Source organism: Dama dama, chromosome 20 (assembly GCF_033118175.1).
Source record: "Dama dama isolate Ldn47 chromosome 20, ASM3311817v1, whole genome shotgun sequence".
In the NCBI taxonomy this organism is placed as follows: Eukaryota; Metazoa; Chordata; class Mammalia; order Artiodactyla; family Cervidae; genus Dama; species Dama dama.
The window spans coordinates 29,341,521-29,357,138 of NC_083700.1; the positions used below are offsets into that span (position 1 = coordinate 29,341,521).

The 15,618-nt window shown below is 35.4% G+C and overlaps 1 protein-coding gene across 2 annotated transcripts in view; it reads right to left on the reverse strand.

The window, feature by feature from the left end:
* SYCP1 (synaptonemal complex protein 1) overlaps positions 1-15,618 on the reverse strand; it is a 129,716-nt gene that overhangs the window by 108,808 nt on the left and 5,290 nt on the right. For both annotated transcript variants that reach the window (XM_061119938.1, XM_061119937.1), the window contains exons 7-10: positions 14,021-14,094; positions 3,261-3,319; positions 1,925-1,994; positions 1,265-1,338 (exon numbers count right to left, since the gene is read on the reverse strand). In XM_061119938.1, the coding sequence (XP_060975921.1) occupies positions 1,265-1,338; positions 1,925-1,994; positions 3,261-3,319; positions 14,021-14,094 (277 nt within the window). The remainder of the gene's footprint in view (positions 1-1,264; positions 1,339-1,924; positions 1,995-3,260; positions 3,320-14,020; positions 14,095-15,618) is intronic.

A 15,618-nucleotide genomic window follows, 5' to 3' on the forward strand; every position in this document is an offset into this window, starting at 1 on the left:
AGGACTGATGCTGAAGCTGAAACTCTAACACTTTGGCCACCTGATGTGAAGAGCCAACTCACTGGAAATACAGGAAAGATGGAGAACAGGAAGAAAAGGGGGCAACAGTGAATGATATGGTTGGATGGCACCACCAACTCAAAGGACTTGAGTTTGAGCAAACTCTGGGAGATAGTGAAGGGCAGGAAAGCTTGGCGTGCTGTAGTCCATGGGGCTGCAAAGAGTCATACACAACAAAGCAATTAAACAACAAAGTCCCCAGCAAAACACTAGTTGGCCACAGCATCATTTTTACAAATAACACCCAAGATCTGAAAGTTCAGCTTATGTACTCAGGATTCCAACAAGCTTCTCAGCACTTTATTGTATTTTTGTGTTTTGTATAATAAGCACATTTTTCACTTTTAAGAATACCTCCTTCTTCCAGAAATCTGATTTTAAAAATATGGTTAAAATACAGAAAAAAAAGCTAACTCTTTTAAAAGATCAAAGTATAATACATAAATTAGAATTCTATTATTTAGCCAGTACTTACAGAAAACTCTAAGAATCTTCTTTGTACTTTCTATTAATATTTGCCACTATTGTTTAAGTATATATCCTTGTTATCTATAATTACAAGGTATTTGTGCCAAGTCAGATAAAAACTCAGAAAAAAATAGGGAGAAGTAGAGAGATGACAGTCAAAATAACTATACTACCCAAAGATTCCTTTCTATATTTCATTTTCCATTCTGGATTCAGAAAGCTTGAAACTGTTAAAGTTGGCATAATCATCATCTAAAATCAACATTCTTGTGACTCTAAAAGAATATAAACTCACCATTTTCAAGTTTCCCACTATGTGACATTAATAGAAAGAAGCAAAAGAACGTTTTAGTTCACCTTCATTGGTGTCATGAATCGTATATTTCAAAATAAACTGCAAAATGTGGGTTGCATGATCATGATCATATTTATATTTTATGAAGTTTCTGTCTGAACAAAAGTTCTCACAAAATAATATATTTTTACAGACTGTCCTAATACCCACTAATATAAATATTGTAGAAGATCCACTGATTTTTAAAAAAGGTATAGCATTCCATATGTGCAAATTTGAGTCAATGGAAATTAAGGCATATGGAAAATATATTTAAATACACATAATATTAAAATTCAGAACTTTATCAAGAGACAGCAAATAAAAACTTCTCTTGAAATTTTAAGTATCTCATTTATTAGCAAATATAAAGGATACAGAAAATAGATTTGTAAAAAATACCTGCTTCTCCTTATCATTTACTTCCTTCTTGTACTCTTCTTCCAGGTGTTGGATTTTTTCATAATCTTCATTTACTTTGAAAGTTAAACAAATATACTTTAATATAATTGTATCACAAACAAAATTTTAAGTTTCTGATATTTTATTTCACTTCCTTATTTATCTAGATGTTAAATTCCAAAGGTTTCTGAAAAGATGAAACCGCTATCTTCTTGCTGCTAAACCTGTTTAGTAAATTTATATCTAAGTTACAATAACTTTCTAAACTTCTATAATTTTTATAACAGTATATATATAAGAAGTTTTTTTCTATAATACACTAGTCTGAAATAACAGATTTTAAAAATATATCTATTATTATTTTAACATGCAACTTGACCAAGAAATGTAAAAATAAGACCAAATCACACTTCCAAAAACTTAAGTACAAACCATAATTTGATTTCAGGGAAAATGTAGCTTTTGAGGCAAACAGGTTATTTTTAACATATACCAATCCTCTGCCACATTCCACAAGATTTTGAGGGGCTTGTAAAACCATATACAGTATAAAAGTTTTCAATAGTTTAGGCATCAAGCTGAAGGTATGAAAACATTAACAGAATCTACTGAAAATATAAATAGCAGAAGAGTAATATTTTAAAAAAAAAAGATTCCTACACTTAAAACGCATTTCCAGTCTGGAACTCTCAGCTTGCACACGAAGTTCCTCAAAAGCTATTATCATTTTCTGAAATATATTTAAGTTTTAAGAATCATACTAAGACTTTTTATTTTATTTTATTTTCATACTAAGACTTTTTAAATAGCTTTCTTCAAGCAATGAAAATAATAAATTTGTATCAAGTGATCATTACACTTAAAACTACACAAAATTGAATAATTAAAATTCTGTAACTTTTAATAATTAAACAATTTACTAAAATGTACTGAGAGTGCCTGTTATGGTAGCTTCCCAGATGCTTAAAGGCACTGGAGACAGGTTATATAATACCAAAGAGCAGCAAAACAATTATTAGTACTCTAGTCATTTACTTAATAGCCCATATCAAAATCTATAATTTTCAATTGATTTTTGCTTACAATCTACTAGAGTATAACCTCTGTGAGGTCTCTCCCCATAAGAGTTCAAATTATACTTCTTACCTGTCAGTATGAGTTCATTCAACATTCAACAAATCCTGATTTGTAAAACTGGATAAATTCATTTATTCATTTAATAAATAGTTACTGTCAATTATGTTCCAGGCACTGTTTTAGGCACTTAGGATATAAAACAAAGTCCTTATCCTTTCATTTCAGTATAAGAAAGAAGACATACCAACACAAATACACACACACACACACACACACACACACGTGCACGCATGTACATCAAATAAATATCATGTAGTTTTAAGTGCTCTTCAGGAAAGTTAAGACAAGGTGAGGAGAGAAGACGACTGAGTAGAAAGATATTTTAGGTGAAATAGTAAGGAGGGTAATAAAAAAGCAGAATTAAGCATATACATTTGCACAAGATCTTGGATACAAAAGTTCTAGATAGAACAAATTCAAAGAAGCAAGATCAGAAAGAGCTTAGCAAGTCTGAGAAACAAAAAAGAAAGAAAGAATTACAGCAGAGAAGCAAACTGAAGAATGACAGAGGATGGGATTTAAAAAAAAATAAACAGGCACAAGACACAGATTGATAATACTCAGTATGTTTTTCAAATTAATGATTATGTGTCAAAATGTGCTAGTCTCTGACACAGAGTTAATATTTAATAAATGAAGTTAAATGGTGTTACTAACATGTAAATTAAAGAAACACTAAAAAACAAAACATTAATACTCACAGTATGGAATCTTGAGAATTTTACTAGATATAATCATATATCAAAAGATTAATAATAATCCCTTTAGCAAGAACAATTGCTCACATCTTTGTAGCTATTACTCTAATTTGCTTAGAAATGCCTCTGTTTAAAATATTCAGATTTTCACTACCACTTACCTCAATGTTACTATTTAGGTCCATATAAACTTGCCTAGTTTCTTCTCGCTCATATTCATCTGTTATAAATATAAAATATTTCAAAATTAAATTTAAAACAACTATGATTCCAACAAGGTAACACTCAAATGTCTCAGGTAAACATTAATATATTTAAAAATCTGTGTTAGTAAAGGATATTGGTACATCTTTTGAGTCATTTAAAGTAGTATTAAAAATAATTTACATAAGGCATGGTCATACTTCATGACGACTACCTCAAAAGCTAGGAGCTGTTCAGTTATCTCTAATTTCCTTTTATAGAATTATTATTACTCATTAATTTATTCAAATTTTGTAATATATTTATAGTTTTAGCATTTACAATAATTAGGGATTTAACAACTATCTGTGAAGTATTTTTCCTTTGTATTTTTAAGATTCATGAGGTGAATTTTAAATGAAACACAAAGCTCACTCTTGTTTCTGCTCTATTTTTGAAGAGACAGAAAGGAAGATAAATGTCAAGACAAGAAGAACAAGCTAAGAATAAGTGTAGCCCCAAAGAGAACTCTCCTGTAAATCCTCTACAATATTTTTAGGGTTTGTTTTTTTTTTTTTTTTAGTTTTTTTTTTTAACCTGAGCAATGATTCCCTCTAACTGTATTCAAACTGAGTGTTGATATGTGGTACTACAGAGAAATAAGGCACAAGGCAGTAAAAGACAATGTGACTATCCCTTCATCATTCCACCCATTTAGGCCAAGAATCACAAAAACCATGTTAAACTGAAGGGAGGGTATTAGTTCCAAATTCCAAGTAATAAGCTGTAAAACAAGAATGGCAGCTATGATAGACTCAAATATCAATGAGGAGCCAAATGAATTGACTTTAGAAGACACAAGTATTCTTGTGTTCTCAAAAACACTGGGAAGAGCTCTAGACTTATCAAAGCACGTGGAACAGGAGCCAGACCACTTTTATTTGAATATTAAAGGGCTGGAAAAGTTAAAGAAATAGAGACAGAACACATTGGTATTTCAACAAAAATACAGTTCATCCTTCTCACTCCATCCATTGACTGTCTCATATTTACTACCCAACACAGTTAGCAACAAACCTCTATTCCACAAAACCTATTTGTACCGAAGAATTGCATCCTATTGCCAACACCTCCAATCTTCCCATTACCATCATCACCAGTACTTCCAAAATACCCTCCAGTCATTCTTCCAATAGACAAGTACTGGAAAGAAAATAAAACTACAAAAAAGAAAATAAATTGGGATAGATGTACTTTATAGTTGTCAGGAACAAGTTGCTACAGTGGGGCATAGAGAAGGGACTTTGCTAGTAAAGTGTTCTAATGTACCGATACAATAATTGTAACCAATAAAACCTATCTTCTTTGTTTTCTTGGTATCTATTCATCTCCCCACCCCCACCTCACTCCCTCCTTTCACCTTCCCTCCTCCCTTCCCTCTCTCTCTCTATCCCTTATTTCTTTTCTCTCTCTCTCTTATGCACACACACACACACACACACACACACACACACACTTACTTTGCCCTAATTTGGTCAACTAGATCTTGCTGCATTCATTGTCTTAGATAAGAGATGATTCAACCAAAAGCAACAAAAATGTCTGAGTTCCAAATGCCCAGTGTTGGGGTTAAGGGAAAGAGTCAAGATATAGGCAAGTAATAGATTTTCAAAATACACAAATCAGAACAAAGCTACCATCCTCTAGACTTAAGAAATATTTACTGTTTGCAGGGAAAGAAGCCTTTAAAAAGGAAACAGACAGCTTATTGGATTCTGGCAAGTACTTATGCAATGATTCCATAGCCCTCTATACTCATCAAGCTAAGCCTCAGGGTTGGGGAACACAGAAACAACAGAGTTTAGGCGAACCAAGAGTAGAGTGAGACTGAAATTTTCTTTTTGCACAAACCAAGAGCAGAGTGGGACAGTCATCCCTAGGAAGATGACAAAACCTGAGAAGAAATGACTGTCAAATATATCTACACAGATGGGGCCTTAGCTTCACAAATTTCCTTGTCCCAACACACTGTGAAACTAAGTATGACAGGATAAAGCACACAGGATCAGCACAACTGAATAGGCCCTGAGGACTGGTATCAGGAACAGCTTAGCAACAACCTATGTAGACCAGTAACTGAATACCAATCGAAATGATGAAAGCCTCAAAGGACAGATGACTGAGAAGTCAATGTCCCTCTCTACTACATGGTACTATATGGGCACCCCCAAATCTATATACAACCCCAGATTATGAAGAAAAATTTCCAAATTTACTAAAAGAAATTTCTTCCATGTGAGCAGAATAAAGGCTTTAAGATTTTTTAACATTTTAAGATATAAAAATTTTGTGCATGCCTGAGTTTGTTGACTAAAATCACTAAGAATCATATATTCTACAAAATTTATCAGAGAATCAGGAAACCAGGCAAAAGGGACAGAAAGGAAATTCAGCTACCAAAAGTAGATCCACACAAGGTGAAAACATTAGAAACTGTTCAGTGACTGGCCATACACCTATGAATATCAAAAGAGGATTCAACCAGTATACTAAGTCCAAAGTCAGTTTAACATCTTGTTTGTTTATTTAGTCTAGATAGTTCTTGCTTATTTCAATGATGTATATGGTTAGCAAATCTACACAAGGCCATGAAAAAATACTATCAAACAAAGAAAAGAGAACATGAAAGAGGTGAGAAAACAAATATTAAAACAATTAGAGAAATGAAAAACAAGGGTCAACAAATAACAAGTATGCCCAAAGAGAAATCAGAATAAGTGGCCAAAGATATCATAAAACTTTTCTGGTCTAAAGAAAGAGTATTAGGACTGGTTCAAATATGAGATGGATGACGCTGGAGCCCATTATACAGAGTGAAGTAAGCCAGAAAGATAAAGAACATTACAGCATACTGACACATGTATATGGAATTTAGAAAGGTGATAACGATAACCCTATATGCAGAACAGAAAAAGAGACACAGAAATACAGAACAGACTTTTGAACTTTGTGGGAGAATGTGAGGGTGGGATATTTCAAAAGAACAGCATGTATACTATCTATGGTGAAACAGATCACCAGCCCAGGTGGGATGCACGAGACAAGTGCTCCGGCCTGGTGCACTGGGAAGACCCAGAGGAATCGGGTGGAGAGGGAGGTGGGAGGGGGGATCGGGATTGGGAATACATGTAAATCCATGGCTGATTCATATCAATGTATGACAAAACCCACTGGGAAAAAAAAATAATAATAATAAAAATAAATTTAAAAAAAAAAAAAAGAAAGACTATTATTACACATAGATTCAAATGACTGTCCTGACAAAATTGTAAATATTAAGTGTTAGGCAGGAAGTTAGGCATGAGCAATGAGGAAAGGAATGCAAGCTGATCTCTAAACCTATCCCAGACACACTCAGGAGAGCTCACAGATATGCTACAAAATAACCACAGAGACTTATCCCACCTCTGTACTTGTGTCCTATGCACACAGTGGATACAAACTAACCACAGGGGCATCTTCAAGTAACCTTAGGCAGCTAGGAGTCTATTTAGGGTTCATAAATATTCTATACATATATACATCTGATTACAACAGACTGAATTATGGGAAGACATACACAACAGAGCCTGTTATATAAATTGCAACTGTCAATCAGCCTTGAGCTTATGACTATTTGCATTCCTTTTCTTGATTGATGGTGGGTAAAACCCCTATTTTGCACAGGGCACAACAAAAAAGAGGAGAGGAGAGGTATAAAAAGAGAGAAGCCAAAAGGGGTTGGGAGGACAATGACTCCTTTGGGGTCAGCCTGCTCCCACGTCTTGGGAAAGTGAAAGAAAGCTAAAGTCGCTCAGTCGTGTTCGACTCTTTGCAACCTCATGGACTATACAGTTCAGGGAATTCTCCAAGCCAGAATACTGGAGTGGGTAGCCTTTCCCTTCTCCAGGGAATCTTCCCAACCTAGGGATCAAACCCAGGTCTCCCACATTGCAGGCAGATTCCTTACCAGTTGAGCCACAAGGCATGCCCAAGAATACTAGAGTGGGGTAGCCTATCCCTTCTTCAGTAGATCTTCCCAACCCAGGAATCAAACTGGGGTCTCCTGCATTGCAGGTGGATTCTTTACAATGCGGGCGACCCGGGTTCAATCCCTGGGTCGGGAAGATCCTCTGGAGAAGGAAATGGCAAGCCACTCCAGTACTCTTGCCTGGAAAATCCTATGGATGGAGGAGCGTGGTAGGTTATACAGCCCATGGGGTCACAAAGAGTCAGGCACGACTGAGCAACTTCACTTTCACTTTCTTTACTAACTGAGCTAAAAGATTTGTCTGCTTGAGTTGTAATTGAGTTGCAACTTGTCTGTTGTTTGAAATCTTTAGTCTGTCATACCAAATTTTTGTTACTGATGAGACAAGAACTGAAGGAGAGAGAGAAACTGACCTAACATAAGGACCAAGAAAATGCCTGAGTCCTGGCAAAGGGAAAAATATACACATAAATACATATATTATATATTTAGGTAGAAATCTAAGTATATATAAATGGAACTGTGGTTATCTCCATTTCATAGATAACAAAAGTATGACACAGAAAAAGTATGTTATTTGCCAGGATCCTAAAACAATATGTGGTGGTACTTGATTAAAACAGAGATCTGCCTAATGAAATTATAGTATAAATAATAAATGCAAAGAATGCTATTTGGATCCAAAAGTCTAAATGCATGTATAAATAATTAAAAAAAGTTAAAGATTTTAATTAATAGTGAGATCACTAAGCCTTTAATACAATGTGACTAGCAAATAAGCTGACTTTAGAGTTCATTAACGACACCTACAATTAGACAAGAAATAGTCCTTTACACAGGTCAAATTACAAAGTAGATTACCTCATACAGATCTGTACTCCTAAATATTCAAACAGACCAACCAAAATAACAAAAGCACAAAGAATCTTAAAAATGTAGGTTACAGAAGACAAGATTCAAAAAGGACAAGTTACTATCTTTAAAAATCTAAAGAGATAAAAATGTGTTTTAGACTTTTTCTATATGCCTTAAGGAGAAGAATTACATTAAGAATAGAGAAGCTACAGAGATTTCAGTATAAGAAATTTCAACTCCCTGTTGAAATTTCTTAATTTCAACTAACCCTGGCAGTCCAGTGGTTAGGACTCCACACTTTCACTGCAGGGGGCCTGGGTTCAATCCCTGGTAGGGAACTAAGATCCCACAAGCTACATGACATAGCCAAAAACCAACAACAAAACACACACATACACACACACACACAGATTTCAACATAAAAATAAGAGTTGTCCTTAATGACAACTTCAGGGTTAGTGAGTTTCAACCATAAATATATTCAAATACAGAAAAGACTACCACTTGGTAGTCATAAAGGAAATTACTAATTTCCTATAAAGATAATTAAAGCAATGGATATGTAAATAGAACAAAAAGCTTTGAAGTCCTTTCCAACACAAAGTAATCCTTAGATTAAATAGTAAGGCTACAAAAAAAATGTATGCAGTACTTCGAATGACAGGCTAAAGAATTTCAATGTACTTAAGTGTGCAACAGACAACCATTTAGAGGGTTTTTTTTTAAGGAACATCTAAGAATAAATTTATTCTTTACTCATTCATTCATGAATTTATTTATTGCCTATTATCTTCACATACACTGTGCAAAGAGTTGAATATACTGAGTTAAATAAGGCATGATCCCTTACCTGCAAGCTTACAGTGAGATGTCTAGCATGTGGTAGGTACTCAATATTTGTTGAAGGAACTGATAAATACACGATAAAAGTATAGTAAGGGCACTAAGTAAAAGAAGAGGAGCATCTAAGTCAGAGTGAAAATTTAAAGAATATATCTCAAGGGTAGTAATAATTATTCTGAGTTCTGAATGACAAATAAGAATTAAGATGAAGAAGGAAGGAGGATCGGCCAATAAACATATATGAAAACTCAGAAGCATAATTTGTTTAGTTCTCCATGAGCCTGTGTATGTAGAGCATGCGGAAACATTTGGCAAGGCAAAGGGAAGTGGCAAACACCATGCTATCTTGAAAATTATGGAAAGCCACTGAAAAAATTAGACAGTGACATTATTTGATCTATATTTTGAAAAAATATCCAGGACTGTTTTCTGGTAACAACAAAGTAATTCAGACCAATCTTCCTCCCAAAGACATTTAAATATCTGGAGGAATTTTTTGAGTTATTAAAAGAAACCTAAAAAGATAATAATGAATCATCAGACCAAGAATAGTTGAGAATAACTCCTCAGAAAATCTATACCAATTTCCAGTATCAGTCAGGATGGAATAAGCCCACTATAGCCTTTCTCTACCATTGATTACAACAAAAACTCAGAATGAAATCCATAAAGCAACTACTTAAAGAATCTGAAAACTAAGCAAAAGCAGGTAGATTGGGAAGAAAAGTAAAAAGCTGAAGAAGTGACTCATGTGAAGGCAAGTTCCCTGTTTGTTTTTTTCCTACCTTCTCTCCTACAATTACTAAAAATGTAAGGGCCCAGTAGAAATCTAACAGGAAGCGTGAGCAGCAAAAGGAAATTCTAATTTTTTTTTCTCTCTTCCAGCCCTGTCTCAAGGGTGGCCCCAGAAGTGGAGCTACAGCAGCCATGGCAGAAAGGACATACAAAACCCCAGGAGAAACTCCATGATTCTGGCCAAAGGACAAAAGGACAGGACCTCTTTAAGGCTGAGGGTGAGGAGGTAATGCTAGAGAGAGCTGGAGAAGAGGATTGCTAATTATTTGTATGACTAGGTACAAGTCCCATAGGGAAAAGGATGTGCATACACAAAATAGACCCAAGGCAAATACTGCAGAAGCTCTGAAATCGCTATCCAAGGCCCAGAACTAATCTAATCTTGAGTGGAGCATATATGAAACGGACCCAGAGTGACACAGCAAAAGCTTTGAAAACTGAACTGGTAATGGAATCCCAACACACAATAGGTAAGATAGAACTTGTGATCTGAACCTGAGTTGCCTATTTGCTAAAATATAAACCAAAAAAAGGTAAGAAATACGGAAGTAACAGCACAGTGACCTCATTGTTATGACTTGAATAGATTAAACAGGCTCTCAACTAAGGGATTTTGAATTTACTATTTCTTCTGCCTGAAATACCCATTCCCAAAATAGCTTCATGGTACAGTCCTCAATTATTCAGGTATCTAATCAAATACCACTTAATCAAAAAAAAACTTCCCCAAATACTCTATCCCAAAATATTCTCTTTTTAAGCAGTTATCACACCCAACATACATTATACTTACTCATTTATGGTATGTGTCCCCTTACTAGAGTACATACTCCATAATAGCAGAAAATTTGTATCTTTACTGTTGTTTTCCCTCAGCATCTAGAACATTTCATGGTGCATAGTAGGTACTTTTTTAAATGTTGAATGAATAAAAAACAGAAAATCACAATAGAAAAATAAAGGCTTAAGGCAAGAATACATATGGAGTTTACACTAAATGTAAGGCAAGTATTAAGACTTTTTTAGGGCAAGAAAGTACAATGAAGAAAAAACAATCTCTTAAATAAGTGGCACTGGGAAAACTAGACAGCTACAAATGTAAACAAATGAAATCAGAAAACTTTAATACACACAAAAAAATGCAAAACGAATAAAAGAACTAAATATAATGCCATATACTATAAAACTCTCAAAAGAAAACATAGGCACGACACTCTTTGACATAACTTGCAGCAAAATCTTTTTCGATCCACCTCCTAGAGTAATGAAAATAATTGAGACCTACTTAAACTTAAACGGTTTTGGCACAGCAAAGAAAACCATAAACAAAACAAAAAGATAACCCTGAGAATGGAAGAAAATATTTGCAAACAAATCAACCAACAAAGAATTAATCTCCAAAACATAGAAGCAGCTCATGTAGCTCAATATCAAAAAAGCCTTGAAAGAGGAGCTGGGACTTCCCCAGAAGTCCAATGGTTAGGACTCTATACTTTCACTGCCAAGGGCACAGGTTCAACCCCTATTTGGGGAACTAAGATCCCACAAGCCATACAGTGTGGCCATAAATAAATAGATAAACTGAAATACTGGGGCGGGGGGGGGAAAGATGCACTCTTTAGTTCATATAAGAGAGCACCTAAAAATGTTTAAAAAGTTCTAACCTCTGGCCTTGGGATTGCTTGGCCGCCAGCTGGACGCCGACGCGTACTTCCCCACCAAAGCCGCACAGAGACTGTGGCGCATGCGTCGTTAACCCGACACGCACCATCCCAGTGGCTCCCCATAAGTTCCCTACCTTGCTTTGGAGCCAGCAAGGAGACAGCCAGTTGGGGCGACTGTGAAAAGCCACCACCCGGCCTGTTGACTGATGGCCGTCCCATCTCTCTGGATCCACCACGGAGTCTGTGCTGAGCCCACACTCTGTGGGCCGCTCCCAGACGTTGACCGAGGGCGGGCTCCCTCCGTGGCCGGTTTCCGAGAGACCCAAGGCTCTTCCCACAGGCAGCTCTGCTTCAAGCAGTCCTCCGTCAGCCTGGCCAAACCCTCCTCAGAATTGTGCCCCCGAGACTCTTCCCACCCAGTCTTTCCTCCCTCCCTGCCTTCCTTCCTTCCTCCCCAGGGTTCAGGCTGGCATTGCAGTCTGAAGGCTCCCCATTCTCCTCGTAGGCATTGCCCTTACTTGCCCTCCAGGACTAATGTCTGTTTCTCAGTAGATCCAAAATAATATACCAGTCAGTGTAGCAACAGCCATCACCATAGCTAACCATGGGCTCAGGACTTAACTTTTCATTTGTTCTGGGTACTACCACATCCTTGCCAGGCAGCCTGAGAGTCTAAGAAGGACGAAATGATTCACTTTTCGAGCTGGTTTCTCTGTAGGGAGATCCCACCCAGTTCCCTGACTTGACTTGCTTGGTCTTCTTGGGCACCTCTGGTCATTAACCCCACTTCCTCTCTGCTGCTCTGAAGCCTGCTTCTGGCTCAGTTCCTGCCCTCACCATTCGCCCAAATAGGGTCCCCTTTACTTACATTAGAGGGGTTCCTAGCAGCATCCTGGTTCTGGATTTCTCAGGCTCCACACTGTCTCTCTCAGGATGGACTTCTCCTCAGTACCCCCGAGTCTAACTGGGATCTCTGCCACCTATCTCAGAGTTGGGGATGGTTACAGTTCTGAGCACTGATACAGGCAGGATTGGGAGCCAAATGGAACATGTTCAAACCACAGCTCCATAACTGAACCGCTGTGTGATTTTGACAAGTTACTTAACCTCTCTGAGCTTCAGTTCTCTTGTTTAAATCAATAAAATAGGGATGATAGTACAAATTTGTACAGTTCTTATGAGGATTAAAAGAGGTATTTAATGCAAAGCACTTAACTCATGAAAGTGAAAGTGTTAGTTGCTCATAAAAAAAAAAAAAAGTTCTAACCTCTCCCACCAACTGATCTCTGATTTAGCTTAAAACCTAGCAGAAGAAAGAACAGCCTTGTCTCTCTAGCCCAGGTTACTTTCTACAAGGCAATCAATATAGTATCTCTCTACCCACATCCATATACTTTTCACCACTTTTTATATCTAGGCAGAAAAGTTAATCTTGAAAGTTGAATAAACAGGGTATAGTGGAATTGCTGATAGTGGAACAGTACATTCTGGAAAGTATATATAGTTACAAAAGCTAAGTACAATAGGCAGGGATCAAGAATAAAAAACTAGCAATACTGGAAACAACATTAACAGCTAACATATATTGAGTACTTTGCACTGTTCTAAGCATTTTATATTTATTACCTAATTTAATTCTCAAAACAACACTAAGAGGTACTTTAATAAACAGAAGGACAGAGAAGTTACTTAAATTATTCAAGATCAGGCAGATAAAAACTGAAAGTTTGAATTTGAACACAGGGATATCTAACTCTTCAGTCCAAGCTCTTAAACAATAAGCTGTGTGATATCAGTTAAAATTTGAAAAATAGAAGCTATCCTGGAAAAGCAGGTACACAGTATTCCCCAATAGATTCTTAGCAGAAACAAACAAATAACAAAGTAGAGCTGGTGTCAGATTAATGACAAAGACAAACACTATTATTTTTGAAAATCAGACAATATTTTTCATCAAAACAAAAAAATTCCTACTTTACAATTAACATCAAAATATGCAGAAAATAAAAACATGCACTTTCACATATATACCACAACCTTAACAGAATGTTTTAAAATAATGTTTCTTTAGAAGAAATTTGAGAATTCTATTTATAAATACTACATTGCTATTCTTAAGTACTATGCTTTCAGCATAGCCCTCCATCAGTATTTTTTATTACCAATATGACTATATGTCATTCTTGATTCAACTTCCTGGTTGTTCTAGACAGAAGAGGTTAATCTCAAGATCACACTTTAACTAAAATGAGAATTAACCATAAATGTCAAGTATCAATATATACCTTTTGAAATATATAATATTATCTTTCAAAAACCTTTGTGGTTTCGAAGCTCAAAGAATTAAGAATCTAGTTATTATATAAAGAAATGGCTATGAGACATTAATTCTAATTATTATATAAAGAAATGGTATAAGACACACATAACATGTTCAAATAAAAACTGGTTTCAAAAAATTAAAAGATAATCTGTCCCCGTCTCCACCTCCCACCATTAAAGTAATAAAAACAAATTGATAAAATCATATAAAACAAGAAAAGATATTTACATTTCTTTGTCTTTTCTGCAGATCTGGCACAAGTTTCTTTGAGTAGATTACATAAATGCCTTGTAGCATTATTCCTGGAACAAAGGAAAGAGTTTGCATAAATGTAATCTGATCTCAAAGCAAAATCATATCTAAAAGTTATCACACATTATTATAATTTTAAAGAAATTCTTAAAACATTATAATATTTTATATATATCATGAATCACTCATAAGTGACTATATGAAGGAAAATGGGTTGACTGTACTATTAGCAAAGATGATTTAATAACTGCCTTCTTTGAAAGTAAAAGCCTCCTTAGCAAGTTTCTACCCAAGTAGCCTTCAATAATCTCTTAATAAACAGTTCCAGATTCACCTAAGAAATAAAATGAGCAGACAGGATTGGGATCTTCATTTACTAATTACTCTAGAAATATTCCAACTATCTTACCTTCAAAACATAAAATGAGTAATTTCCTGAATTTCATTATGTGAATAAAACCTCTGATCATCTCACAGATGCAGAGAAAGCACTTGAGAAAATTCAAAATTCATTTATGATAAAAATTCTTAACAGACTGGGTATACAGGGAACCTATATCAACATAATAAAAGCCATATATAACAAGCCCACAGCTAACATCATACCCAGCCCTGAAAAGCTGGAAGTCTGTCCTCCAAGATCAGAAACAGGACAAGGATGCTCATTTTCACCACCACAGCAAAAGACAAGAAAAAGAAATAAAAGGCACTCAAATCAGAAAAAACAAAGTAAAACTGTCACTATTTGCAGACGACTTTATTATATACAGAAAACCCTCAGACTCTGCCAAAAAATTGTTAGAAAAATTTTTAAAAATTCAGTAAAGTTACAGTATCTCAAACTTCTATTATAGGCCAGGCATATGGTTTTTAAATACCCAAAGTCTCTTTCAAACTCAAGAAAAATTACAAAAATTAAAAAAAAAAAGAATACACTAAAATCTACATTCCTTTCAGAAAGTCATGATCAAGTGAATAATGGGTTGATCTGAGCTACTTTCTATTAATATTAAATTTGTTACCCAATAACCAAGTCACTCTATTCTAAGTATTACTTTGTTTCTTATCTAAATTCTGACAAAGCTCTTAACTAAATGTTAGGTGCTCTCAAATGACAACTGACAATTTGAGACCAAAACTGACACTCAACTGAATCAAGTGCTTAAAATAGAAAGATACCACACCAAAATATAGTCACTCCCTCCCACCTCAGAAAATGGCATAAATTCTATATTTTACTATATCATACTACACTGTTCTACACTATAGTGTATGCTATATATATAAACTAAGCAGTTACAGTATTCACAAAAAAAGTCTACTGTTTATTAATAGAGACAGCAGCCATTTAAGAAAGCTCACAAGTTACCAAATACTGGTATCAGGACTACAGAAGACTTCAGATCTGCCTTATACTGTAGAAGGCCTTCCCAGGTGGTGCCCTCAAGTGGTAAAGAATCTGCCTGCCAATGCAGGAGACAGGAGACTCAGGTTTGATCCCTGGGTCAGGAAGATCCCCTGGAAGAGGAAATGGAAACCCACTCCAGTAGTCTTGCCTGGAAAATCCCATGAAC